The following is a 27,815-nucleotide window of genomic DNA, read 5'->3' as shown; positions in this document are numbered from 1 at the left end:
AGAAAAGATTTACTCGGTCCAGCGATCGGGATCGACTCGCGGAACCGCCTTTATTCAGCGATTTCGGGTCTCTACTTGGCAGCGCTGCCAATTTTTACTAGCGCATTCTGCGATGCGTGGTGCACTTGCAAAGAGCAGATGCACTTTTCTTTTCGGTGACGCATATATTTTATCGGGAATAAAATGGATCGCGGCCAAGTGCAGCGCGCGCATGTAAGCGCTCGAGAGAAGAGCAACGGCGATACGCGGAGTTTCGTCTTCACGACGATAACGGCAAAGACGACGTTGGAATCAAATCTGTGGATTAAGTAGTACGGAACATTAACGAAATTACACGGCGAATCTAATCTGAGTAATTTACTCTCGATGTATACGACGACAGCGCGAAGTAGATACAATTGTTGAGTTTCACTTGCGATCGTGTATACTGCGAATAATATTGTAATTCGTCCTTGACGCGTCTAAATTTAAATCTTAATTCGTCATCTGCAATTAATTTTGAAATTTGTACAATTTGCTTCCGTTCTGCGACCAAAAGATTATGTGCCAGAGGATTTTGCGCGTTGCCGAGAATAAATAAATGTTCAAAACCTATTTATCTTCGTCTGTCAGCCGTTCAATTTCAATTTCAATAAGATAGGTCACTTGAATAATTTCAGATAAAGAATACACGTTTCGAACACACGTCAATCTGCCGATCGATCCTCGCGAAATATCGACGCGATCGCATCACTGCGCGACGCAATGACGGCAAATTTTAATTCACCAGGAAGGCAGAGGCTACACCTGGAAACAGAGTACAATGGTGCATTGTCCGCGAGCGTCGGCTTTAATCACGGATGTACCCGCCTTTGTCAATTTCCATAGTTCAATTCCGAGCTATCTATGGTGCTCGCCCACGACGGTCTCGGTCGTGTTGTAGTACGTCGTCGATGCATCTGGAACACGTTTCATCGCGTCCAGCCTATATCGTCGTCCAAGGAAACGCGAGCCATTAAATACCGTGCAACGCGGATCTTACGTAACGCTAAGTGCAACGCCGACGATCGTCGTCATGCGAATCGTCCTTAAAACGATTTGCTCGCGACACGCAATAAAATAAATTCGAGTCGCATTCGATCTCGCTCGGCCGCATCGTCCGCGTTCACGCGCTGACAAAGATTTTATTTCGAAGCGGGACGCGAGGTTTGAGAATAATTTTTAGGTCGCGCAACTCGCAACTCGTACAACTTTAGCATCATTTTAATGCGCTAATAAAATTGCGTTCAACTTACTAGCGTAGTTATAAAGTACAATTGAGAAATTATTGGTTCGTGGACCAATGTTTATTAAGAATTAGCCACTTGAGTCTTTATCTATATTTCTGTGTATCAAACTAAGCTCTGTCGTAAAATATTCAATGTGAAAAGGAGTTTATTACGGAAGAAGAACACAGGTCGTTATTCATGGCTTAATAAAAAAAAAAAGCATCAATTGCACGTAGTAAAGAAGATAACTGAGACAATGAGCCGCAAGAGATAAGTTGTCGGAAACGTTATCTGAGCGGGGAGAAAGGAAAGAGAGAAAGAGAATCTGTGTAGCAACCTGTTTACGCGTCCACGAATTACATATACGCGTTGGCCTGAAAAAGAGACCCGGGAACACGTCCACGACACCACCGAAACATCGTCGATCGCCGGCCCACGTAGTTAACGGTATATACGTACACATTCCATGTGCAGGCCTAACGTCGCCCTGCGCGATAAAATTCACAGAAAACAACGCGAGATGATAACGTTCGCGTATGTTAACCGGCGTTATTTTAGCCGCTGATAAGGGAGAAAGCCGAGGCGCTTAGCGGCCTCCCCGTAACGGGAGTGATAAAGTTTTTGTCCTCGTAACGTAACGCTCAATATTATATGCGGGAAATATCGCACGACAATATCCGTAAAAAAAAAAGAAAGAACGAACGTTCTTCTAACGCAAATGCGAACGAGAAAATTTAACGAGTTCTGCGCGAAGTAAATTAATTTCCGCGACGTCTTGCGCAACACACGCAGAACGTTCTGCTTCGTTCGCTGTCAAAATACAGCAAACTGCGAACTCCCCGGGAAAGTTTCGAAATAAACTGTTTCGACAATATAACGCCGATATAACAGGTTCTCACACGGAATTCGAGAGGTGGGTTATTTAAATTGGATTCTACGATTTGCGTGCGTGACTTCGCGCGATATATCGCGAATCCATGTCAACGTCCATCGTGTGAAGATACGTGATATGTTGACTTTCCACTCGTATCATGAGTTCTATAATATCATGAAACGCATTACTACATGTCCGTTTTAATATTCCCGCTGGGAATGAATCTTTGAAGGTGCGATTTATTTCACGAGAAATTACGCCGAGCACGCAACATATACGACAAACTTAAACCAGTCAGTCAATATATTGGCAAATATTTATTTATGCATTATTTTTTTATTTCAGTCTCATAAAAGCAATACCATAACGGTGTCCCTAATAATCTCTTCTTCTTATATTTTAATTTAATTATTGTACAGTCGTAATTTTTTCATTAAATTATCAGCTGTTCAGATAAACTTTTAATTCTTTCTATATTATCTTCTATTCATTTCACTATACCACAATTGTATACAAACATTTCAAACGTTTCAAACTTTCCAGAGGAACTTGAATTATTTAGTAAATAAATTAGAATCCGAATTAAAATTATTATCAGTTATTGTATTACGTTGTTGCGTACTTTGTATCACAGATGCTAACGTAATTTCTCTTCTTTATCATGACACGAATTGCCCCCTAGATGAATAATCAATTAACAAATAACGCTACTCACGCGATAACGAAACCATATGATTGCGTTAATGACGATGATGAAGAAATTCTACTCTACGCGCCGCTATATGACATCTCAATCGATATCAACGAGTCACGAATGACTTTGTTCGCTATCTCATTTTTCTAAGTCAAGAAAAACGGACGAATCGATCTCCTCCTTCATGAGATCATAAGACGCGCGACGATAACCAAGATAACGACGAAAACAAAATGTCGATGTCGACGATGACGGATGAGACTACACTGAGGAGAAAAAAGATTGGATCAACAAAATCGGCGATCACTCTCGCTCGCAAGAGAATATTGCATCCATACACAGAAAAGTACTGCGTTCAAGTAAATATTACTTGTTTCAAGTATTTCATAAGTTTATATATCCGCAAATATATCATAAGTTAATCACAAGCATCAAATTTATTCAAAATATATTCTGAATCCTAGTAAGTTTAGTACTTCAATCAAGAATATAAAATTAAAACACTGAAAATAATACTTCGATTTATTTATATTCCATTTAACCGAACATAACTTTTCTTCGATAAAGTTTATAATATTCTTGGAAAGAAAACAAATTCTTCTCTTGAATAAATGATAATGAGCTCTTCCTCTTCATATTTCTGCAATGAATATATTTTAATACTATTGTTAAGAATATATATAATTATATTCTTTGATATATAGTTTGAAAAATATTCTTTTCTCAAGATAACCATTACTTAAAAGAAGAAAAATAAACTGAACAATTCCTTTCCTCCGCAGCAAAATATCGTTCTCTGTGCATTATAAAAATGGATAAATGGATATTTCTCTACGAGACGAAAAGGAGAGCTCTCGAGAGGAGTTCGTCGAACGGAGCGTGCATTCCGTCGAACGTATCAAAAGTCACACAAGAACTCGCATTCCCGCGCGCAATTATCGCACTTACCGGAGAATTTTGCGATCCCGCCGTATGTAACGTTATACAGCGGGCTATCGACGAAATCCGATCGCAGCGTATTAATTACTCGCCAGCGTTTCGTTCTACCCCCTCCCCGTTTTTAAACATGATTCGACTCAGCGAAAATAGACGAGCGCGATAAAAAGCAAATGCAACGCGTGCGTGCATGCGTCACGCGCCGCGTCGATAACGCTCGTTGACGAGCAGAAGGCAAATTATTTTTTCCAAGTACCTACCAAGACCCATCCTTCGTGAGGGGGAGTTCTTTGAACAGCCAGACGCCAGCTTGAAGTAATTAGTTGCTTTATTAAAAAAAAATCCCGAGGCAAAAATATGATATAAAAGAGAGAGCCGCGCGAAACGCGTCTCGACGAATGATGGGAAATTTCTCATCTAATCCGCGAAAGGGTTGAGATGTTATCTCTTATTGTGCGGAAACTCACGAGTGCATTCGAAATAGGAACATAACGAGGCGACCGGGATCGGTCGCGTTGGCGAATGAATTAGATCGCGCCGGTATACAAAAGTCCGCGTCAGTAATATCAGATGTAAAACGCTGACGCGATATTAGAGAACAATCGGAGACAGCCTTGTCATTATGCGTGCGTTTTCCGGTCGCCAGGTCACCGACGCGAAACGTAAATAAACACTCGCAATGGGTGAGCGAGGCGTTCGTTGGTGAATTACCGGTGAGAATTGTCGAAATAAAAATTCAGCGACAACGCCGACGAGGGTTTCCAAGCGTGTTGCCGTCGTTGCGATTGATAACAAGAGCAAAATGGATCGAGAATTCCTCGGGCTACATAATATATCACGACCGACGACGATAAGGACCGGCCAATCGCCGATGAAACTATTATGCCAAAAGCGATGGAATTATTACCGTGGCTGATAATAAAACCTTGTTGTGTATTTCAATGAAATTTATCACGCCGCCTCAAGGACGCGAGACAATTAGGCGCGCGTTATCACGACGGACGGAACGTAAAGAATTCACTTCGCTTTTGTTCTTATGTACAGCACACTTTAACGAAGCGTTTACTTTATTTGATGTTCTGCAGATTGCAGGGACACCGATGGATAATCACACGTGCGGCGAATGATGCGTCGATTAAGACCTCGTGACGACGATTTAAATTCATAATTGTAACGGAATATAAGACACCGAGTTCATTTTAATTGTTCGAATTCCGTGCCTTCGCGCTCTCTCGATGTAAATAAAAATTTATTATTATTATTGTTAAAAAATTAATAGAAGAATACTGCGATAATTCTGACGCAAAGATGTGAGGATAATTTTCGGAATTATTTCAAATATTGAAAATTATGATAAAAAATAGAAATTTGCTATATGTTCGAATTATTGGCGAAAATAGAGCGATACAGTGGAAAAAATTTATTGGTATGTATATGCAATGTCAACATTATTTTAATTACAAAATTATTTCTTCAATGTATCACGTATGATTAAAATAACTTAATATATTTGTAAGGATCATAAATAAAATTTAACCTCACAAACATATATTGTGTGTAATAGTGTGTGAAGAAAGCGGCTTGATCGTATTATTTGATCCAATTAGTAAATCTTTCATCATAATTAAATATCATCGAAGATCATCAAAGTTTTGACAAATATTTATATTCCTCGATATATATTTCCTTTATCACTTTATAATTTAATATACGAGTATTCCCACATTTTTCCATATGTTGTCTGCATGTGATTAGCATAAATGTCGTGAAAATTGCGGCAATATTGCAACGATATTGTGGTGCCGTAAATATCGCTTATTTTGCCCGAAAGAGAATTAATTCAGGATTGTCATAGTAATAAGAAGTTAACACTTGAATTAAAATTATAATGTAATAAATGAATATTTCTTAAGACAGGCATATTTAAAAAATGCTGTGCTGTTGCAATGGCATCACGAAGCATGCATTAAATGTTTGAATACTATGTTCAGCAACATTTCTGTCTATCCGGGTCAATTTGAACTTTAATTCAACTTTAATTTAACTTGAACGAATATTTCAGTATTTAAACCCCATATTTCTTGTCATGTTGATATATACACTCGCGACTAAAGGTTACCGCGGCATCAACTTTGTACTAAAACAGTCGGGAACGATCGTTAAATCACATCGTCCAGATGATCGCAATCGCGCCTTTGAGGATTTTAAAGACTCCGCGGGTCTATTTAAATGTCCACGTAATGAAAGAAGCGAAAGCGTCCTCCCGAGCCTGTCACGAGAGAGACGATGCTCGGTCGGTGCAAAGGACCAAGCGGCGGAGGAGCGAGCGGCGGGAGTTGATAGCGTGCCAGCTGTGCGCAGGAACGAAGGTTAAGTTAGGTTAGGAATGGCGTTTGGGGGTCGCGGGGTCAATCCGCGGGATCGAACAACCCGATGCGTGATCACGATGCAACGGGCGATGACGGGCAGGTTAGTCGAGGTACTCACCTCGTTGAAGGCCATCTTCTTCGCTATGCTTCCGGACTCGCGGCTGCTTCCGGCGCCTCCTTGCCCCACCGCTCCAACAGAAGGATATCCACGCAGGGAGCTGCCGGGCTAGTAGTCCCAGCAGCAATAGAAGCAGCAGTAGCAGCTGATCTCGCTTGTCCAAAAGGGATGGTCCTCCAAAGGAGGGCGACAGCGCATCGAGACCACTGACGGCACTTGCGACACGGTATCGACCACGATAAAGGGAACGTGGTAGATAATTTAGACGACGATAACACTCGCGACGACCGACCCGTCTGGCGGACCTCCGCGACACACATACGTCACGGGGAGAGGAACGACCGCGATTACCTCCGCGAGGGAATCCCCACGAGTGTACTCCGGGTACCGACGTCGGCGCAAGGTCGTTCCTTTTTTCCTTTTTTTCTTCCCTCTTCTTCTCTCACGGTTCCTCCTCGTCGCTGGCCGCCGCACGCTGCGCTGCTGCCGATCCAACTTGCCGGGGGGTCCGCGGGGGACGATCTGGCATTCCTCAGGTGGGCACCCGTTCGCACCCGGGAGCGCTTTCGTGGCGCCGAGACACGATATGAAAAAGCCGCACCGTGAGCTTTCGCGCCGCTTCGCTTCCGCACAGATATCACGACGAGACGAGGGGACGACGGCAGCGTTTCCGTCACACTTGAACTCGCGACGCGTGCGACGTCGACCGGCGTCGACGGATGCGCGTACAATCACCGATCGTCACCGACCGCCCGATCGTCCGTAACCCGCTTCTCGGCACTGTGTTTTTCTCTCTTTTTCACGCGTATTTATATCTACCGCAGAGGTATCCGCAAACAGACGGCCGCCATCTTGCTTTCTGCCAGTCGGCGGCGGAACGGTGCGCGAGTGGCGTGCGCGCGACGCGGCACAGCTGTGTGTGCTGAAGCGCGAGACGGCGGTGCTGCCGCGGCCCGACCAAACTCGCTGCACGCGATTCTTGAATTAAGGCGCGGATAACGTCGCGCGGCGAGACGATTTTCCGTGGCCGAACTTTGACTCACGCATCGACGATCGGAGATGATCTGTCTGAAAAGGACATCAGAAATCTAACAAAAGATGCCGATCATGCTTCTCACCTTATTCGCCTCGTTAGAAAATATTTTCACTACGAAATTATTTTAACCTACAACACATTAGCCTGTATTCTAAATTCTTTTTTTTCGATTAAAGTGCTTTTAAAAGTGATTTAAGAACCACCTAAATGGCTGAGAAGCCACATTTAAGAAACTTTTATCGACAAAAGCAACTTTAGAATATGGACCATTGAATCTTTAAGAAAACTTTAGGAAAATGTAAAATGATATCTCGAAAAAAAAGTTGAAATCTTGAAAAAGAATTTGATTATATATTGTTTTCTAAATAAAAGTTAGACGAAGTCAATGATTCATCTTTAACCATAATTTCAAAATTAAGTTATAGTGGATACTTTCTACTTAACGGTACATCCTATCTTTGTTACTGATTGGATATGGAAGCAAAATGATGCTTGTCTCGACTTGTGTCACTTAATGGAAAGCCATCAATTTATACGAGTCAAATCTGAGGAACAAAATATCTTTTGCATTGTCATTTCTTCGAAGAATCGACGATGCGCGAGTGAATATATACGATACGTGTGATTGAAAATTCTTAAAGATCGGTCATAAATTTTGTTTTCTATCGTAAACTCGCGAGGAGAATTTTCGTCTTGAAAACCGTTAGGGAGAAGTTTATGTAAGTTAATACTAAACGGTAACACTCGTGACCCATTCCTGTAACCGAAAATCTAATAAATATCATTGGTCGATATTTATAGATCAATTTTTATCGATAAATATATCTTAACCTTTTGCACTCGAGGGCTCCGGAGCGGAGACATTTAAAATTTGTCTTCAAACTCGAGGGCTCCGCTATGGAGACAATGCAAATAACTTTCAGTTTATAACATAAGGACAAAGACAAGTCGTAAAAACTATTGTGTATAGGATATTCCGCTCTTGCTATTTGCATTGTCTCCATAGCGGAGCCCTCGAGTTTGAAGATAAATTTTAAATGGCTCCGCTCCGGAGCCCTCGAGTGCAAAGGGTTAAATGTAACTTCTCAGACAATCAGATGATTCTTACGCCACTTTTAAACACTTTTATCAGTAAAAGTGAGTTCAGAATATGGATCCTTGTCTTTAACTTTGTTTTAAGACGTAAATAGTAAGCAAATTGACCAATTACAATCATTTATAAAAAGAATAATCGACCGTTGTTGATCAATTTGCATACGACTTACATCTTAAAACAAGGTTGTGGAAGCTTATATTTAATTGCTAAGTTCATCTTCAGATGTTAGCCAATGAAATAAACTGTATAGCATCTGAAGATGATCTCAAGATGATCTAAAATATAAGATCCGTCTATGAACACCGACCATTGGTTGAACATGATCGAAAATGCATACATGTATCGATCACCCGATTGGTCAAATTCTAACCTACAACTTGCGATCTTCAATCTCCAATAAATACGTTCCACTTAACGCTCGCAATGATCGCGAGCATCATTCTATCCTTGTTTCTCTTGAATGTTAAACAAAGACGGAAGGATGCTCTCGAACATTGCGAGCGTTAAGTGGAAACTGTCCAATGTATACTCATTTACTTTAAGTACAGCTGGTGCAGCAACTTAGTGCAGTTTTCATGACAGACGCATCAACATGGAACGTAGAGTTTAAAGATGGCCGTCGGTTCAGTGGCATAGAAGAATCTTCGACGCGGTGTGGGCGTGAGAAACAGTAGCTACTTCGGTCATCGATTCGTCGCGACAGAGTGTCCGAACGGACTCCTGTTTAATACGATCGTGTATTTCTTCGCAAGTCGCAATTGAGCCCAGTGAGAAAACGGTTAAGCTCGGCAGAATGGGCCGTTCTCGATCCAGGACGAAATCACCGAGCAGGCGGCGTCACAAGAGCAAGCATTCTCGCAAACGGTCGAAGTCACGCGAGAAGCATTCCAACAACAAATATTCAGACAAACCGAAGGAGCGCAGTTCTAAATCCAGGTATATTTTTCAGTCGACTCTTTATATTGCGACTCCCCCGCTTCTCCGCAAAACCCTATTTACAATAGTACGTTCGGCCATTTTGTCATGTTCTGAATGTTGGTTCATTCGCGTTCGACAATAGAAATAAAATGTCAAACTTATGAATCTTATCGTGTATCTTGTTGCTACGCAGTAAATCCTCGATTTTATACGTTTAATTCCCCTTGTGTATCTACTTGTGTTAAAATGTGCTTTGTATGGTGTTCTATAAAACGGAAATTTAATTCATTTGTTATTAGAAGTAACATTGGTTGCATTTGGTTGTTGATTTAGAAAGCGATCCCATTCTGCGTCATCTAGTAGTGGCTCAGACGTGTCGGACGATGTACATATTGTCAGTCATAAGAAACGTTCGTACAGGGACAGAGATCGAAAGATGGACGAGGTAGAGAGACTAGCAGAGATGGAGCGGCAAAGGTAAGCAGTAATAATAATATTAAAAATGTTCCTCTTGATATTTTATATTAGAGTTGGAAAATATCATGTTTGTTGATACAGCTTCATGATTGTACCATTGATATTTCCCAATCTTATATTATATTTTGTTGCATATCAAGTGGAACATAAACAATTATTTTATATCCTAAATTCCTTGTTATACGCTATTTTTTATAATTGTGTTGTCAGGAAAAAGAAAGAATTAATGAACAAAATCTTCACCACGAGCACAATTGGGTAAGAATGTGTAGTTACTTCTGGTGGTGGTTTATCTTTCTAACGCTCATCAGTTTATCGTGATGTTTCTTTTACTGAAAAAGAAAACATGTTTTACTTTAGCATCAAGCGAAAGCACCAAATTTTTGCATAACATCTTGTTCAATTTTATTCTATTCAATGAATTAATAACAATTCTTATAATTATATCAATGGATCTTGGAAAACGGTTGTAATAGTTCAATTACAAATTTAGCATGCTGCTAAATGCGATTCTATAAAAAGGAAAAGAAATGGTTGTGGAGCGGTGCTGGAAGAAGATTGCTGCTTATCTGTCTGCAGACGTCAACGTGAGGTGGAACAGAAGATGGTAGAAGAGGAAGCAGCCAAGCGTATAGAAGAACTTGTACAAAAGAGGGTAGAAGAGGAGCTTGAGAAACGTAAAGAAGAGATTGAGGCTGAAGTACAGAGGCGGGTAGAGGAAGCGAAGAGGGCCATGGAGCGACAAATGATGGAGGAGATGGAGTGGAGACAAGCAAAACTACGTGAGGAGGAGAAACGAAGAGAGGTAAGATCTATCCAAAGAAACATTGGCCAGTGATAGCCCAAGCGCTGTTCTGATCAGCAGGAAAAACAAATCTAGTATTCTTTTAGTGGCTTGTACATCAAAAATCGAAAAAGAATATATTTTCGCGATAAGTGGGTTTAGTTAATTTTATTCAGATCGTAGACAATAAATTTTAAGTGAGCTGCAATACGACTTCGAAAACACCAAGTCGAGATTTGTGACAAACGAGCAGTAGAAAACGTCTAGAAAAAAGAAAGAAAGGTATATTGTGGCTTTATAGTAGTCGTTGAGCTGGATCGAGTACAATTCGTAAATCTTTCTCCTGCTTAAATTTGATGTCACAAAACCACAGCTACACAGGATGTACAAATTGTACAGACCTATCTTTGAGAAATTTTATGATCGAATTTCGAGCAACTTCATCCTATATCTCGCGATCACAGCGTTTGGGCTTGAAGCATTGTGGTTCATGATTACACCGCAACAAATTAATTGAGCGGGAATAACCACACTGCTTCGACTTCTCAGCATCCACCGTGGTCGCATTGCTGAGAAGCTGAACTTTTTACGTTATGAAAGGGATTCTGCTATCATAGGCGCATGTATCGGTTATTTATGATCAAAATATTTGTACCATGTATATATATTTATATATCTGTACAACATTATTACCTTTTACATCACACAATATCTGGATTGACATTTGTATCAACAATTTCGGAAATCACGCTTAAACTGCCCCTTTTTGCTTCGAATCGGGGCAGATTTTGCTCACTGTTTCTGCGATTGTTGTGCATGCTGGTCAGGCAAATCTACAAACTTATCAGTCTAGTTAAAAAAAAAATGTCCGCGCGTATGTGAGTGTCCACATTAATCGCACCATACAAGACATTTTAAGAGAGTAGAGATCACTGATTAAAGGAATAACGATCCCAAACTTTGTAATTTATCGCAAACGAATCCGAATTTATCATTCTTCTGAGTCTGAAATAAAGTTATTTTTGTATAAAACCATAGGAAAATAATATTTTCCCCCGAACAGTTACTTACTGTCAGTCGGTGTAGCGATATTGTTAATGAGAAATCATTTAAAAATTATATACGTCGAGTACTGCAGATAAGAAATTAGGATTCGCTACGGAAATATGTTATCAGACATTCTCAACTTATTGAATATTTTCGCATGATTACTTTATTACGGTATAACGCAGATATACAGAAGTGTATATATGACGATTTTGCCGTTGATATGATTTAATTTACTTGTATTGACATTTCTTTGCATACTTATAAAAAAGAATATTCTTAAGCATAATTTTTTATGCATATATTTCCTCTCCATATATATATATACATATATGTTAAACATAAGTATTGTCTTTTGAGTTTTTTACACTATTTAACATTGCAACATTCATGATTGATTTAACGGTATCGTTTTATTCCTCAACTTTAATTTTTGAGTTTACCTAGCAACTTTTATGCAAAAATATATTATCGCGCCGAAAGATCGTAAACTTTAATTTGCGCGTCGGAGATCCAATCAATTTGCTTCCAAATCGGAAATGTTTGTCCCCCCATTCTTTTTTTTTATTTGGTTGATACTACAGGTTTGTTCTTTATAGCTGAATTGGTTGCACTAGTTCAGAAAGCGCACTCTAAAGTTTTTTATAGCAGAACCGATGTAAGTGATGCTGTTGTTTATAGCAGTGCAACAATTAACTATACTTGCTGCACTAGGTCTGGAGTCAGTGCAAGCGGTGCAAGGATAATTGGAACAATACTTTCGAATGAGAATGCAAGAAACATCAAATAGCTTGTCGTTATATCGTTAATTTATTGTACTCTCACTCCAATTTTCGCGATACGTATGTGTAACATAGATATGCGAAGCAGTACACCTAAATAATCAAAGTTATCATTTCTATTTTGTAAATTTACGCTTTTAGGTGTTTACAATATAACTATCAAAATAAAAATTAAATAGTAAGTTTGAAAATAAGAGCTTTCCTAGCATTGAAAAGACTACAACACACGTGTTTTTTTTTTTTGGAAAATAACTGTCCAATTGTATAGGTATAACAATGGCGTGCCAAGTTATTTTGTACTGGAGCATTTTTTTATTCCTTGGCTGCACGCTTGCACACTCGTCAGTTCTGGCTTGCATTAATTCAGTTCGGTTCTAATGCGATCCCAGCTCAGCTATAAAGAACAAACCTTAGGATTTTACTTGCTGCAAGATGTTTTTTGTGTCTATACGCACAATTATTTACTTTCACCTTTAGAAGAGAGATCAACTCATTTTTATCGGATGTACAGCAACCTCGATTGCAAGTCGATCAGAAAGATGTTACTCTCATTGCTTTGCACATTGAGTTTGCACTGAATATGTCTACAAGTTTGGGAAAAAGAATTTATTAGAAAAGGGAGAATGTAGAAACCTTAAGGGGGAAGAATTAGAATCCCTTAGCGAGAAAGCACGACCTAGCGATATATAGGTCAACCTTCCTTACTGACTACCAACAGAAGATGCCGGTTTTTTACTCACTGCTGAGTGATTGTCGATGAAGAAGGCATCCCCTACGTGCTGGCGTGAGCTTCATCCAGGTATTATCCAATTTATATATTCATAATTCATTTTTTATACCAATATTATTATTATCATGTTCTTTGTTTCAACACTTTGTATACCGAAAAGATCATATTAGGGTTCATTATAGACTCGCTAAAGTATTACCATGGGACACAACGAATTTCGTCGACAGGTCGGGCGGATGGCAACACCCATTCATAAATGTACCTTAGGGTATCAATTTCCGAATTATGATCTACAGACTCCAACTGACACATGTAGAAAACTCATCTACAGACACCACAGACAACATTACAGATACTGTTATCGCTAAAATATACGACACACTTACCGCATCTAGTCTTTATCATGCACTTATCGCGTTTATTGAAAAGTAAATTGCGATTTTGTGTACATTCCTTGCATGCACACTGGATTCTTACGAAATTATAAGAGATTCATCTTTTTTTCTTATACTCAAGTGACATTCTCTCTCAATCATCGTGTTTCCATCTGGGGGAGTCTGAGAAAAAAACAGCGTTTGCTGGCATCTAAGAGGAACACATTTGACACAAATGAAGGAACTGTGTTTATACATATGTGTCCTCTGTTATTTTCCGTCTCTCTCTCTCTCTCTCTCTCTCTCTCTCTCTCTCTCTCTCTCTCTCTCTCTCTCTCATTCTCTTTCTCTCTCTCGCTCTCGTTCTCCCTCTTACTTTTTCTTTCTTTTTCGATAAGCCATCCCTTTTCTTTGAAATCCGACCTTAAATGATTTCATGTATCCCGAACTTTTCCGTATAAAGGTTCTTAGGATGTGTAACACTAGGCTGTTGACATAGCGGCACTATGATTTCGAATATGAGCGATGTAACAACAGCTGGTGATCAACAACATCATTACTTCGTGTAAACATTTTCCATTGTCATTGTAGGAGGAAGAGCGGAAGAAGCGTGAGGAACTAGAGAGGATTATGGAGGAGAACAACAAAAAGATCGAGGAAGCTCAGAAGAAACTGGTAAGTGGGTACAACCTGAAGAAATGTGGATTAAGAGATAAAGGAGAGGTTGACAGGTAATTGGTTCATGATTAACCTCAGGCTGAAGAAAGATTGGCCATGGTCGAAGAGCAACGATTAATGGAAGAAGAGAGGCAAAGAATGAGGAAGGAACATGAGAAACGCGCCAAGGAAGAGCAGAAGAAAATCTTGGGCAAGAACAACTCAAGGCCTAAATTATGCTTTACGCTAAAATCAGCTACGTGAGTCCGCATTATTTCGTGCAGTTTTATATGTGATATATATGTACACAATCTTGTTAGCTTTCATACGTGATCCGTAAGAACAGTCGTCGCAGACAGTACATATGTAGATGCATAAGCAAGTAACGATAACGTAAGACCCAAAGTTCACCCTAATGTATTCAGGACGGCTGTTGAATGAGGCGGGGTTGACTTTCGTTTGGTCGTAAACCGATAACGGACACGTTCGAATCGAGTGACGAATTCTCTCTTCGTGAGACTTCAGCATAAATGCAATTTCATGTTGCGCGAGATTATACTGACATCAGAACGAGCAAGTACAAGAATTTTGACGCATGCATCTCTTACATGAAACGTGAATACAACTGTAATATAGTTTTTTTTATATACACATTTTTCAGTTGTATAATATTCAGTTTTAACTTCAACACGCGGAACTTCGAGGCCCGTTCTCACTCGATTTATTTGTTCTACCTGATGTGAGTGTATTCTAGCCTGCTCGGATGTGTTTCATGATTTATGCATATGCAATTCATATATTATAGGTCTTCTATATTGTCATCTTAATGTACAAAGGGCGTAATGATTTTATTTCAGTGAGTGACGAGTCACTTGTGTAATTCGCAATCATCCACTTATAATTATGTTGTACATTGCGCGTAAAGACGCAATGATAATAGAATTCAATACATTATGCAGTATGAAATTGTTAGGTGGATTGAACATAGTTTCACATAAAACGCTATGCATACGACGATTATTTTTTTTTCCCCCCAAAGTTGTATATTTTACAGGCGTCTGTAAAATATAATACTACTTTAATAGTGAAGTGAAAGACAAATTTTTATGGCAGTTATAATTGCCGATCAACCTCCTTACTATGGCGTTGTTTGATTATATACATAATCACATTTTTAGAATCTAATGAAAAATATCCAATGCAGAATGCGTTCTGCGAAGTAATAACAATGGTGATAGCGTCATTTTTAATCAAAAATAATATAAAAGAAAAAAATACAAAGAAAGAGAGAGAAGGTGAGAGAAAGGCAAAATATATAGATACACAAATAATTGCGAAAGTAGACAGATTTGTACGTAACTAACGTATAAATGCGGGTATGGCATAATACTACCTACTTATATATGTAGATATACTGTAACCACATATGTACACGCATTGTTTTCTGTGAAGAAAGTTTCAGTTTATGTAAACTTATATACCTACCACATTGTTACTTGTAAAATAAACACGTTTTTAATAAGTCTGCGATCAACCCATGAATCATCCTGCATTACGCGATATTTAGCCAAAGAAAGAAAAAAAAACATAAATATGCTTTTGCAACAATTGTATTCAGTTCTGCAAACCGAGCTTAAAAGCTGCTGTGTCCTCACTGGCTGTCCTTGTTTGATGACGTCAGAACTAGTAATCGCATGCCAAAATATATACGAAGGAAATTATCTTACGTTTCTCAGGTGAAATATTTTCAACTCATTTCCTGGATTTATTAATTTATTAATTTTATATGATTAATTTAACACTGGATACTTTTAAAATTCTGCCTAGAGATAGTCCATAGCGTCGAGGAGATCACGATGATGTGCGTGTTGAACAGAAACCGCTTCCGCTTGAAAAACAATGATCGCCGTTTCGTATTTACCGAACATTGAATTTCTTTCCGGTAGATCCTCTCCTAAACTGCCATGACATATCGTATGTATGCTAATATGAAATTGCTCTCATCATGATTGTACGGATGACCCAGACTGAAATTGAAGCGATTCTTTGCGAAATGAGATTTCGGAGACGCGACTTCCGGCGACGATATCTCATGCAGCCATTTTAAAACGACGATCTCGGCGGTGATTTCGGCGCCGCGAATAAACCCTTCCCGCGAATACCGAGACTCGTGCCTTGTCCCAAGACGTTAACACTACAGAGCGGATTACGTTGCTTGTAAATACGCTCGAATCGTCCTTGAAGTGCTGTTTTATCTTTACGGCAATCTAGAACCACTGAGAATCTCTATACAGTGAGATTTTATGCTTCAATATTTCTCTTCGTGTCTCATGACATACCTTTCATCGCATCCTCTATCACTTCCGGGTAAAGTTTCGCGGTGACCTGGCTGCTCGGCGGATGCAATCGCGGATTTGTATTTATCTCCAGTAGCCAAACCGAGAAGTCATCGGCCACTACGAAATCAGCGCCGTACAGCTGGAAACTATTCTTACGATTCATCATGTTATCTTGAGACGCTAGAAGCGTACCTATCAAATTTTGCTTTATTCCCGGCTCGATAGTTTTCTCCCAAGCCAGCTCTTGATCACGCGATCTAAACCAACAACAAATTGATCGATCAATTGTACGGCTTACAACAGCACGCGAAAAAAAAAATTCGAGAAACAAGCACTGAAGATAATCTTTGAAGTCTTGAAGATTCCAATGAAGCTCCTTGGGTATGTCGGGATTGCGTCTCGGTAATTTCCGGTACTTCAGCTGCACGGTCGTATTGCACAAGTGAATGGACTCGTGAAAATTGCTGAGAGTGAAATCTTTCGACGCGAATCGTATCAAGATGTCCCTGGTTGAAAAAAAAAAAACGTAATTACCGCAAATCCTTGAGAAGAGCGCAAACACCACGTTGACTGGATTGAAAATACCGTACTTGTACATCCACACGATGAGAGGTTGCATGTTCGTTATCAGGAACCATTGCCTGATATCTATCTTCGTCTTGTGAACGAGCAACGGTCGCTCTGCAAAATCGCAATTGCACGCGACGCGAAGGAAGTTTCTCTCGGAACATTCGAAATAAAAATGTGGAAGAAATTTTTTTCTTATAGCGAATTCGATCACCCGGACTGGTGCATACTGAAGGCTGTTATACATGCCCTGATAGAGATGTATGCAGTTTTTCTAGACATCCATCCAGTTACTGTTTAGCAGGATTAGTTAGTATTTTTTTAACTACGTTAAATTAAAAACTAATCTCCTAAAAAATTACCAAGTTGATGTTAAAAGAGTTACATAAACAGATGTAACTCAGTTAAATGGATACTTTGTATAACAGCCTTTAATATGCGTTAATCCGATGTAGTCGAATTTACCATTAGACTGTTACTTCATCAAGCTTTTTATCTTATGTTTTGCGTTTAAAAGCGCTGAAGATGTAACTGATAAAACGATAGGTACCTATATACTTTTGTATGACGTATTGAGTGCTTTCTTTCGTCGCTTGATTTATTTTTGCAAGTATATCGACTAGAGAGTTCTTCAATATGATCCCGCGTCCCAAACTGTTGTCACCCGGTTTTAAGATCCAGATATTGCGCACGCCATCGATCCTACTTTGTGCTCGATATTTTGTTATTGTTATCATCACATGGTGTGCCAATCTTACGAGCTCCTGCAAATTCCAACATATTTTTTTTACTTAGATGATTCGCGAAATGACCGATTTCAGGCTTTGACCGTAGCACATACATTCGTATCGATTTCATCGCTTTTTTCCAACAAAGCGCGCTTATTTATTATTTTGTCGAACCAATCTAAAAATTGATGCCAAGTAGCGAGAGACACGTGCTCACGTTCCTTGTGATCTATGTCTTCATGCATTTGAACGCTGTGAGAAAATATTTTATACAGTGTATTTACAGTGTATTTTGTCTTTCGAGATGTAGTATGCAACCTTATATATTCCGCACAGCGATCTAAGGCGAATGAAATCGCGCTCACAGGGATAGTTCCATTCGGGGAGCAAATGTTCGTTGTTCCTACCAAGGTTGCGAACAACAAGAACCACTTTAGAATTCCCATACACGCGGTGATGTAATAATCTTGCACAAACTCCTCCACTTGTGCCGGCTATCAGAAATTATGTGACATAAATATAAATTGCATAAAGTATATAATAATTACGTAACAGTATATATTTTGTACATATATTTTTCTCATAAAAAGAAATTATATATACCCAGTCCATACCACCAAGCATCAGTTACATTTTATCTGTTATAATTTCACATTTCACAATAATATAAATGTTATATAACATTTACATTGTGAAATTATAATATAGATATAATGTAACTGGTGCTCAGTGTTGACTGGGTATATATTTAAGATGATCTTGAATTTTATTTTAAGATGCTATATAGTCGATGAGTTGGTTCTTGCAAAATCTTAGATAAATTTAAGAGATCTTTAAATATAAAGTCAAGCAGTGAAAATATCACTCATAGTACCGCAATTTGAACGCATTATTATCATTCGCACCTGATAGATATTGTAACAACGTGGAAAATGTATGCAAGACACGCCATCCTCGTAAAACCAATACGCGTTCTCCAGATTGTTACACATGTCGACCTGGATAATTTGCACATTATACTTCTCACGTACCGTATCATGTACTTTCATCAAATCAGATTACCTTAGACGTGAAGTAACTACCAGCAAATTTATTCACGATCGTTCTCTCGCCTGCTCTGATAACAGCCAATCTCCTATTTGTGTACCATATAAAGTCAGCGGGAGTGCGTAGCAATTTCTCAATTTGTTCCGAGCTGTCTATCAAGGAAACTCATTGAAATCGACTAGTAAATTGCCGCAGGATTTATGCGTTTAAATACAACCTGTGTATATATCGGGAATCAGAATCATTTTCCTGATCGCTCTTTTCTCGATCCAGCCTCGGTTCGCCAACGGTTTCTTCAGAGCCGGAAACACACCGTGAATTACGTAACATTTGTGCTCATTTACGGCTTTCATCAGGATCCTCAGTAGAAAACTAGTCCTGACCTCCACATCTGTTGTCAGCTCCAAGTATTTCTTCAATACTATATTCCCGTTATGATCGGCTTCGTTCTTCTCCGCTTCCAACAATTCATCTAGATCTTCGCGATTGCAACAGACCTCGGCGTTTACGGTTGCTCTTTTCTCGAATGCGCGTTGTAAATCAATTTTTAATTTCGGAGTTGTTTCAGTTAATCGCGAATCTTTCCCCGCGTCGCTTTTCGGAGAAATCTGCAATTTTATAGTTTCAGTGAATAAGACAACTAATAGCGAGATAAATATCAAGTAAATCAGCAATATATGAAATTCTTCCGATGCAAACCTGCCAGTCTTCGAAATGCTTTTTGATCGTATAATTTTTGGAAATTACGGTTATTTGCCACTTGGATTTGCTGTCAGCGCAACTCACCACATTATTGTTATCGTCGCAATGCATTTTCCATTCAAACTCACAATTTTCCAGTCTGGGTGTCATGTATTTCCTTCTTAATTTTCTTTCTTTTTTACATTTCTTTCTTTCTTTCTTAATTTGTGCAAATATCCCTAAAAAATGTCTTCCTTCGGACTGATAATTTAGAAAGCGACAATTTACCGCACTCGCTTTACCTTTATCGATTATTACGTGAATCGATAACCTACATTCATAGTTTACGGCGTGAATCCTTAGTCACGGCTAACAAATATTGTCACAGCTGAAAATATATGATATACTCTCGAGTTGCACACGAATTTTCTCTTTTTTTTTTTATTTTTACGTCTCGCATGATATCAAGTTTTTCTATTTGTTAGCCGTAATTTTTATATCTCATCAGTGTCTTTTTCATGGACGCGTCCAAGTATTTCTCCACCGCAGACTTTTGAAACATCGACTTCCAGATCTTGTCAGTTTTGTATTCTTGATTCTTTGAAATAATAATAGGTGATCCGTTCTGATGTTTTGTGCGCTTTTCTACTTTGAGCTGATTCGAAATCTCCTTCGATTGACTTGTTGAAGAGAAAGCCGACAGTAATTTCGATAAGGTCTCATCGTTGCTTCCGTTCATCTTTTCGATGACTTTTTCGATGTTCTTCGATAAGCATCTATTTTCCGTCACGCATTCCTTCGTTCTCGCAACATGGTCGGTTCTGCAATTAAATGTATCAATATTGAAAAAACTTCTACTCGTTCGTCAGGACATTTCGGTATTTGTAAATGGAAAATTTGACAACGAATGCGAATTATTATCAGGAAGGGATCACGGTGAATTTATTTGGGCCATTTCGGGCTTTCTACTGTTTCGATATTCTTCCCTCTGCGCACTGCGAGTCTCTCGCTCTGACGGTGGAGAAGTAAGACGATTGTTAATAGTATAATCGTAACATTTATTAATTGTATACATATATCACTTGTAGATAGAATTGGAGAATCGATCAACAGCAATGAGAAGAGTAACGAGTAACGAGTGCATTCGATAAGTTTCTTTTTCCTTTTTTTTTCGCTTTTAACTATTTGGTCAGGCTTAAACCAACGGCGTACATGTCAGTGATGTCCGTTAGAACTTTGCTCTTCTTACGGTGCGTCTGTTTCTTCGGGAGGCTACGGGTCTTGCTCTCGTTCATTGGCGTGGGTGTAAGTTTGACTTTCGGCACGAACAAAGACGGCTGCGGCGGTACCTTCGCCGGGATCGTCACGTTTCTCTTGTACTTCTTCATGGCGTCGCGCATCGCGGTTTTGACGATCTGTCGAAAGAAAACGGGAGAAGAGAAAATTATGAAGTCGATCGAAAGACGATCGTCGTGAAATGTTATTTTCGCAACAGATAAACCTTCTCCTCGTTTTTCCTCGTCGGTTTCTCAGATTTGGGCGCCATGCTCGTCGATTGTTGCTGAAGAGCCATGATCTTTGAGATCAGCGTCTGCCTCATCGGAACCGTGTCCGATTTGCCGTTTACCGTTCCCGTAAATGTCCGCAACTTTCGCGTGGGTTTGTGCGACGAACTTTTACCGTTGTTCGAGTTGGCTTTCAAGGGATTATTCTGCAAAATGCGGCAGGAAACACGTCATATTCGAGTGATATTCGCGAATTTCGGACGCTGAAATGTTCTTCTCGTTGAATTCAAATTAATTACCTGGACGTTAGTCGGCGACTTCATCTTATTGACAGACGTGGCGCTAACCGAGGTGCTTTTCGTGACGGTCTCGACTTTTTCCACAAAAGGCAACGTCTTCGAGGGCTTCGCTGGCGCGGTCGCCGGGATCGCCGGTCTCAGCTTCGGCGAATCCAAGTTGTAATAGGAATACAATTCTTGATCGAGCTGGATCTCCAATTCTTCTATCAAATCGACGATCACCGGTCCGATGTTGCTGTGCACCATCGATTTTTTCTTCGTCTGACGACAAACAGATATTATCGCGATCTTCGATTCGTTTCTTCATGTCATCGTAACTCAATCATTAGAAATATAGAAAAGCCTAGAAGATAAAAGGGAAGATAAAAAAAAAAGTATTTTGATCGTTTGGGACGTGTGTTAAATTTAACACAAAATTTTTTACTATATAGATTCCCTGCGTATGTTTGAAAGTCTAATGAACTAGTTAGCGCGTGCATTTACATTGTCATGAACATATTTATTCTCTCATATATAACATTTATCCGCAACAATCGCGCTTGGCTCTTATAGGCCTTTCTAATTTCTAGTGATTCTGTATCTCAAGAGTCTAATATATTTAATTTGGTAACTCAGACAGCCTACACTCCTCTAAAAGACGTACGTCTACAAAAAAATAGGACCTCTCTTAGGAGTTCCTGACGGCTGGGAAACTCACCAATGGGGACTTGGCAATCAAGTTGACCTTGGGATCCAGATGCGTGTTTGATTTCTTCTCGCACGTGGTAATGCGAGTACCCTGAAGCGACAAGGCCGCGCCAAGGTATGGGTGGCAACTCGGCATTCGTTGCTTGTAAACCAACTCGAAGTGTCCCGTGTCCGCGTTTTTGTCCTCTCGAAAGTCCACCACGACTGCCGACAGAAACGCTTCGCTGTAATTGTGTGTATGATGATATAAAAAAGCAGCTTTTGCTAATCGATTGTAGATCACCTTTGATGGTATCCTCCATCACTTGTCGACACAGTCGTGTAGTGACGCTAGTGGAGTAACTCATGTCCGGATGACTATTGATCTCGATCAACCACACTGAAAAGTCCTCCATTACCATGAAATCGGCGCCGTAGAGCTCGAAACTGTTCTTCCGTCGATCCATGGCTTCCTGACTGGCCAACAGCGAGCCCACCAGACCTTGCTTCATGCCAGGGTAAATCAACTCGTCCCATGCTTCTCCGTGGTCTTGAGATCTATCGAATTTTCATGGAACCCTTTTAATCATTCGAACTTTCCCTCCGTATCTTACTTCTTTGTTTGCAAGAAGTCGCCCATGCATATATATTTATAACGGCAGGCTGCTAAACAAATGATTCCATAAATAATCGCTAGAATTCATCATCTAATAGCAGAGATATTAAAGGGAGCATAATAGAGCCATAACGCTACCTTCTTCTCTAATATTTAAAATATCGGGCTGATGCGAAGAATTCGCACTTTTATGTTCAACTCCGACTTGTAGAGAGTTATACTGATTCGGGTATTGAGAAAGAAATAAAGAGGAAGGCCTCGCTTTGTTTCCTTCTTAATATCCGCCATTTCGTACTTGAGGAACTCTTTGAATGTCGTGACGTCCCACATATTGTCCGCGGGCAACGCGGCGTCCCTGTCGCCGCAGTTATTGTATTTGCATTGGATCGCGTGATTGCACAGATGGATCGACTCGTGGAAGTCGTCCAGGCTGAATTTTTGCGAGCAAAAGCGTAGGTAGCTCTCCCTGTGAATAAGCATCAGTCAACGGAGGTATTCGATCCCTTCGACTGCGTTATCGTATCAGTGAATAGGGCGATTAAAGCGCGAGTGGCGCGCTTCTCCATCGAGATAGGGTATTTATATCCGAGTGTGCGCGACCGGGAAACAGGGTCACGCGCTTGAACGTCTCGGTACGGCAGAAAATTGATTATTAGCCTACTTTCGGGGGGGTATCATTATCTCTTACGGTTGAGCTTACGCTATTACGCCCGTTAATTGTTCTGGCGTGTGCGATGTTACAAAATGTCGTGACTTATCTGTTAGACCTTGATGTTTGCGTACCTGTACATCCAGAGGGTCAGAGGTTGCGCGCATGTGACGATGAACCATTGCCTGATATCGAATTTGGTGCTGTGAATCAGCAACGGCCGTTCTGACAGGGAAATAAATGAATTCTCTGGTAAAGTACGGATAAGAATTTCTCTTGCGTGCGCGGAAATAAACGCTGTTGTATTAATAGAATCGGTCATCGGTCTAAGAAATCACTATTAAAAGACTATATACATATACTCTTGAAAAATAATAACTCCTTGACCAATTAACGGTAATTTTTTCGTATCCTTATACTTTATTTCCGCAAAGGAATCTTCTTGATTCAATAGCATTATCACTGAAATATATCAACTTAAATATCATACATTGATTAGTTAACTCAAGTATTAGTTTCAATAATATTGTTATTGAATTAAGACGTATTGCAATTATGGCACTTTCGACTAATTCTTTGATACAGCATTATTTTTTTTTTTCGTATGCGAATTAACTCTTCTCTAATCTATTTGGCTTCGTTATAACTCATTACCGATGTACTTCTGCACGACGTATCGTGTGTCCGATTTCCCCGTTGGGTTTATTCTCGCCATCACGTCCTCCAACTTATTCATCAGCACGATACCACGTCCTCGACTCTTGTTGCCGGGCTTGAGAATCCACACGTTCATTACGCCATCCATGTCGATCTGCGGCCAATACCTCTTCATCTTCCTCAGTACATGCTTCGAGGCCAGAACATATTTCTGTCGGCAAGCACGACATGATTTCTCGAATGACGCGAGCAAACGGTTACAATTGAATCACCGCGAATAGATGAAAAAAAATACAAGATAGCATAGAGATTACGATTGTCTCACGTTAATGGGTACATTGGCGCGAACGAAGAGAGCTTGTCCGTGAACGATCTGATAATACCAGCTAACAAATTGGTCCCACTGGTGAGACCAGATTCGCTCGGCCTCCTGATCGATGTCCTCGTGCGATTGAGCGCTGATATAATCGTTGCACCTCTTGATCGCGAAGTCGAGCGCCTTCAGGGGTATTGTGCCGGTCGGCGAGTGCACGGCATTTTCATCTTCGGCGTTGACCTTCATCACTAACCACTTCAAGAGACTCAGACACCCCGTGAGTCTAATGAAATATTCATATATGTTACATCAGTCGGTATATTTATCCAATATCCATGTAAGTAATATCAATTTTGTGTGTCCAAGTGCTACCTTGGTATCCGGAATATCGATTATGTAAGTGTTCCTAGGGCGGAAACGTGAAAAGTAAAATTTCCAAATGTTTTCGAATTAAAAAATTCACACTTTTCACGAATTCACGCTGGAGAAAAAGATTCATAACCCTCTTAGGATTGATCACGAATCTTCTCTTCTAACGTGAACTCGTGAAATAAATATAAATTTTCTAATTTGAAAAATATTTGGGATTTTCACATTTTACGTATGAAAAAATTACATGATCGATAGCCAAGTAAAGAAATATTACTCCTGATTCTAATCTAAAATCTCGATATCTCTTCTTTATGAAAGAAAATAGACTGGTCTTTTGATTAGGAATCGGTTCGTGAAACAGTTATGACCTTTGATGGATTGAGAGTGCTTCCTCACCGAAAATCTTCGACGAAGGCGTGCATCTGATCGTCCTGGCATATGTTGTAGCATCGCGGAAACAGAGTGTTGGCCACTCCAGCTTCGTAATACCAGTGCATTTGTCTGACACTCGAGCACAAGCCCACCTGAATAATTGATTTCCGAAGAAGTGCATGTGTACTCTTCCCTAACGACTCGCAGACACGCTCTCGCGAAGAGCGCGTACTCCCATCAAGCTATATCTCTTGTCTAAACATCTCTATGTTTGAAAAGAAACTCTTTTTTGCTTCAACGGTTAGATTACCCGTCTCAATCTTCTTGACGTGCAAATCGATTAACTTCCAAACGATAGAGAAAGAGGGCACAAAATCGCATTAATCCGGTCAAATTCTAAATTAACCGTGAAAGATGAAAGTATCGCGTAATTGAATGCGTCAACAATACCTTGGACGTGAAACCCGCTCGGCAGTATCGATTGAACACAGTGATTTTGTTATCTTGCGCGGGCCAGCCGGGCCAGTCGGAGCCCGTGTTCCACAGGAAATCGACGGTGTGATTGGTGAGCATCCTCGATATCAATTGACGTTCGTTCTGTTGATCCTTCAAATCGCCGATACCGGCCAATAAAACCACGGGATTCGCGTCAACGTTGAAATGCTGATCACCTGAAAGAGTTATTGTCGCACGTCCCAGGTAGAAATTTCAAACGAGAGGTCCTACACAATTTTCCCCCACTTCTATCTATCTAGATCGTTCCTAACAGAAATGTAAGGTTCGTACAATTTGGTCCTAATAAAAAGTCTAAAGCGATTAATTACCGGCGCTGTTTCTGCGGTAAAATTTCTCGCACCATCCCCTCTTCAACATACAGTCGCGAATGACCCGCGATTTCCCGTAAATCATAAAAATATGATGGGCAGCTATAGCGTCCTTCACGATTTGTTTGACACGCGAAAAACGTTCGTGAAGGGTCGGTGGCAGTTTTTCAGGCGGTTCGGTTTTGTTTTCCGAGCTATCTGGTTCCTCTTTAAAGAGAAAAGGGAAAGGAAGCAATTATCGGTTCGATTTGTTGGCGTACGAATAATTGCGCTGAGAAAGGCTTTCAACCTGCTTTGAGGAGGTTGACGTCGCGATTCGTCACCACCTTAACCTCGGCATTTTCAGTCTCGTTCTCGACGCCTTCCCCTTTCTCTTTCCTTTCCTCGTTTGAGCTTTCCGCACTTGAACAGGATCCATCGTTGGCGTTCATGTAGCGCAGCTGAGAAGCGCGAAACTTTCCCGCTCGAATGCGTCTCACTGGTGTTCATGGGTTCTTCATCGCTTCGTTGCTTTCAACGGAAAGTGCGAGCGACAGGCAGTATCGTTAGATTAATCTGAAAATACACTCGCATAAATATATTCATACGATATACTTAATCGATTACATATACCTGCTCCGTTATAGGACGATATATATTTTATAAATAAAATTTTATATGTTATTATAAAAATTCGATTTCAATATTCAATACGTGATATAAAATTCTCAAGAGCTGGACACGAACAACGAATTGAGAGCGAAGGCGCTGAATTTTCGATAGAACATCCAACGGGTCGTGACGGACTCACTGCGCCACTTCTGATACCTGTTGAATCCTCGATACTTGCCCGATGTGATCGGCGCATCCTTCGTGAATACTAAGACGATTATTCGCGCGAAACTAATCGGCGACTAATTACCGTGGATGAGAAACCGAGGGGAAATACATAAACAGCGAGTGGATACGACTGAAGATGAAGTTCTGATGGAAGTGAAGGCAAGACTGAACGACGTAGAGGTAACGGCACGCGAATCAGGTGGTGGAATCTGACATTTCGCAGGTGCGCGCGCGTGCCAGGGGTGTTTTAAGATGCTTCTGATGATGGAAGCGCTCAAACGAGATTATATCGACACCCCGCCGCGTTATCGACTGATCGCCTCTCCGTTTCCTTCATCGATTCAGCCATTTAAGAAGAACCGATCCTTCCAATCGGGAAAATCGCGATTCGTGAGAGAGTGATGAAAGTATTCCATTAATTTTGCCGCAAAAATTACAGCCTTTCTAAAAGATTTCTCCGTGGATCCCTGCGAAATTATGAAAATATAACTCGCCCTCTGTCGTGTGCAAAGGAAAAATGTTTAGCCTTTGATTACTTTTTAATTACCCGTTTGTTCAAAGGAACAATAGCCTTCGAGCTTGGGGAGGCAATTTTCTCGCGATAAAACGCGCGATTGAGTATCCTCTAATTGTCGCGCACCTACAGCGGTGCTTACGCAGGAGATCGTAGTCGCGTTAACCTGGGTAATAAAGACGGACGAAACGCTCCTGGACACGTAAGCCGTGCAGGTGGCGGCCGAGCGGGAGCTTACGAGCAGCGTACCAGGCACCTCTACGGCGCAACCCCCCAGCGCACGTCAGCGACGAATATAGGCGAGGAAGTCGAAGAGATCGCGTGGTTAATCGGACCACGCCGCTCGGACCGTGTGCTCTGACCCACTTACTACGCTTGCATCCCTATAGTCATGTGGAGTGAGGTGCGCGGCAGGTGCCGGCTTGATGAATCGCTAATTGCACACTGAGCGATTGCGATCCGCCGCCCCCGATAACACCTATTTTAGAATCGGTTCGCAATCCGGCGCTTGGTCACGCGCGAGACGCGACAATTTTTTAGGATACCCCGAAATTTTGAGGGAGACTTTAAGTTTACGGACACTGGTTGGACGTAAAGTACCGGGAAATTTTGGTTGTACTGGTGACCCGAGTGGTTGACATGTCGCAAACGGATGGTATTGGAAGACAATGCAGAGCGAAGTTGCCGAAATATAGATATAAGATA

The 27,815-nt window shown here is 40.5% G+C and overlaps 4 protein-coding genes across 13 annotated transcripts in view; 1 reads left to right on the top strand and 3 right to left on the bottom strand.

The window, feature by feature from the left end:
- Positions 1-7,115, bottom strand: part of LOC106750994 (serine/threonine-protein kinase 24-like) — a 99,907-nt gene extending 92,792 nt beyond the window's left edge. Inside the window, exon 1 of the mRNA XM_014631737.1 lies at positions 6,239-7,115. Coding sequence (XP_014487223.1) covers positions 6,239-6,253 — 15 coding nt within the window. The 5' untranslated portion in view covers positions 6,254-7,115. The remainder of the gene's footprint in view (positions 1-6,238) is intronic.
- Positions 7,116-8,958: 1,843 nt separating this feature from the next.
- LOC106751016 (UPF0430 protein CG31712-like) lies at positions 8,959-15,644 on the top strand. 2 transcript variants are annotated; one of them, XM_014631759.1, is made up of 7 exons: positions 8,959-9,306; positions 9,622-9,765; positions 9,976-10,023; positions 10,345-10,570; positions 14,074-14,157; positions 14,239-14,399; positions 14,997-15,644. In XM_014631759.1, the coding sequence occupies exons 1-7, from the start codon at positions 9,164-9,166 to the stop codon at positions 15,001-15,003; spliced, it is 813 nt and encodes a 270-aa protein (XP_014487245.1). In that variant the 5' UTR covers positions 8,959-9,163; the 3' UTR covers positions 15,004-15,644. The 2 variants fall into 2 exon arrangements, with proteins under 2 accessions (XP_014487245.1, XP_014487253.1); XM_014631767.1 differs by lacking the exon at positions 9,976-10,023.
- Positions 15,645-15,972: 328 nt separating this feature from the next.
- On the bottom strand, positions 15,973-19,842 carry LOC106751570 (tubulin glycylase 3A-like). Of its 6 annotated transcripts, XM_014632491.1 has the most exons (11): positions 19,520-19,842; positions 19,038-19,428; positions 18,836-18,972; positions 18,679-18,771; positions 18,092-18,267; positions 17,887-18,025; positions 17,596-17,809; positions 17,069-17,159; positions 16,814-16,984; positions 16,479-16,735; positions 15,973-16,415 (listed from the first exon to the last, which is right to left on the bottom strand). In XM_014632491.1, the coding sequence occupies exons 1-11, from the start codon at positions 19,670-19,672 to the stop codon at positions 16,243-16,245; spliced, it is 1,995 nt and encodes a 664-aa protein (XP_014487977.1). In that variant the 5' UTR covers positions 19,673-19,842; the 3' UTR covers positions 15,973-16,242. The 6 variants fall into 6 exon arrangements, with proteins under 6 accessions (XP_014487977.1, XP_014487975.1, XP_014487973.1 ...); XM_014632489.1 differs by having other exon boundaries at positions 17,887-18,267; XM_014632487.1 differs by having other exon boundaries at positions 16,814-17,159; positions 17,887-18,267.
- A 91-nt stretch (positions 19,843-19,933) lies between these two features.
- On the bottom strand, positions 19,934-26,823 carry LOC106751568 (tubulin monoglycylase TTLL3-like). 4 transcript variants are annotated; one of them, XM_014632483.1, is made up of 15 exons: positions 26,585-26,823; positions 26,067-26,332; positions 25,778-25,984; positions 25,404-25,624; positions 24,978-25,105; positions 24,219-24,492; positions 23,891-24,104; positions 23,371-23,461; positions 22,883-23,053; positions 22,276-22,529; positions 22,003-22,196; positions 21,306-21,566; positions 21,003-21,212; positions 20,714-20,916; positions 19,934-20,322 (listed from the first exon to the last, which is right to left on the bottom strand). In XM_014632483.1, exons 2-15 carry the CDS (start codon positions 26,206-26,208, stop codon positions 19,983-19,985), a joined length of 2,910 nt encoding a protein of 969 aa, XP_014487969.1. In that variant the 5' UTR covers positions 26,209-26,332; positions 26,585-26,823; the 3' UTR covers positions 19,934-19,982. The 4 variants fall into 4 exon arrangements, with proteins under 4 accessions (XP_014487969.1, XP_014487970.1, XP_014487968.1 ...); XM_014632484.1 differs by having other exon boundaries at positions 26,679-26,823; XM_014632482.1 differs by having other exon boundaries at positions 26,067-26,823.
- Positions 26,824-27,815: the final 992 nt, after the last annotated feature.

Source organism: Dinoponera quadriceps, unplaced genomic scaffold, assembly GCF_001313825.1.
Source record: "Dinoponera quadriceps isolate SergipeBrazil2010 unplaced genomic scaffold, ASM131382v1 scaffold46, whole genome shotgun sequence".
NCBI classification, from domain to species: Eukaryota; Metazoa; Arthropoda; class Insecta; order Hymenoptera; family Formicidae; genus Dinoponera; species Dinoponera quadriceps.
The sequence above is the reverse complement of the archived record's forward strand: the minus strand, read 5'-3'. Positions and strand labels throughout refer to the sequence as shown.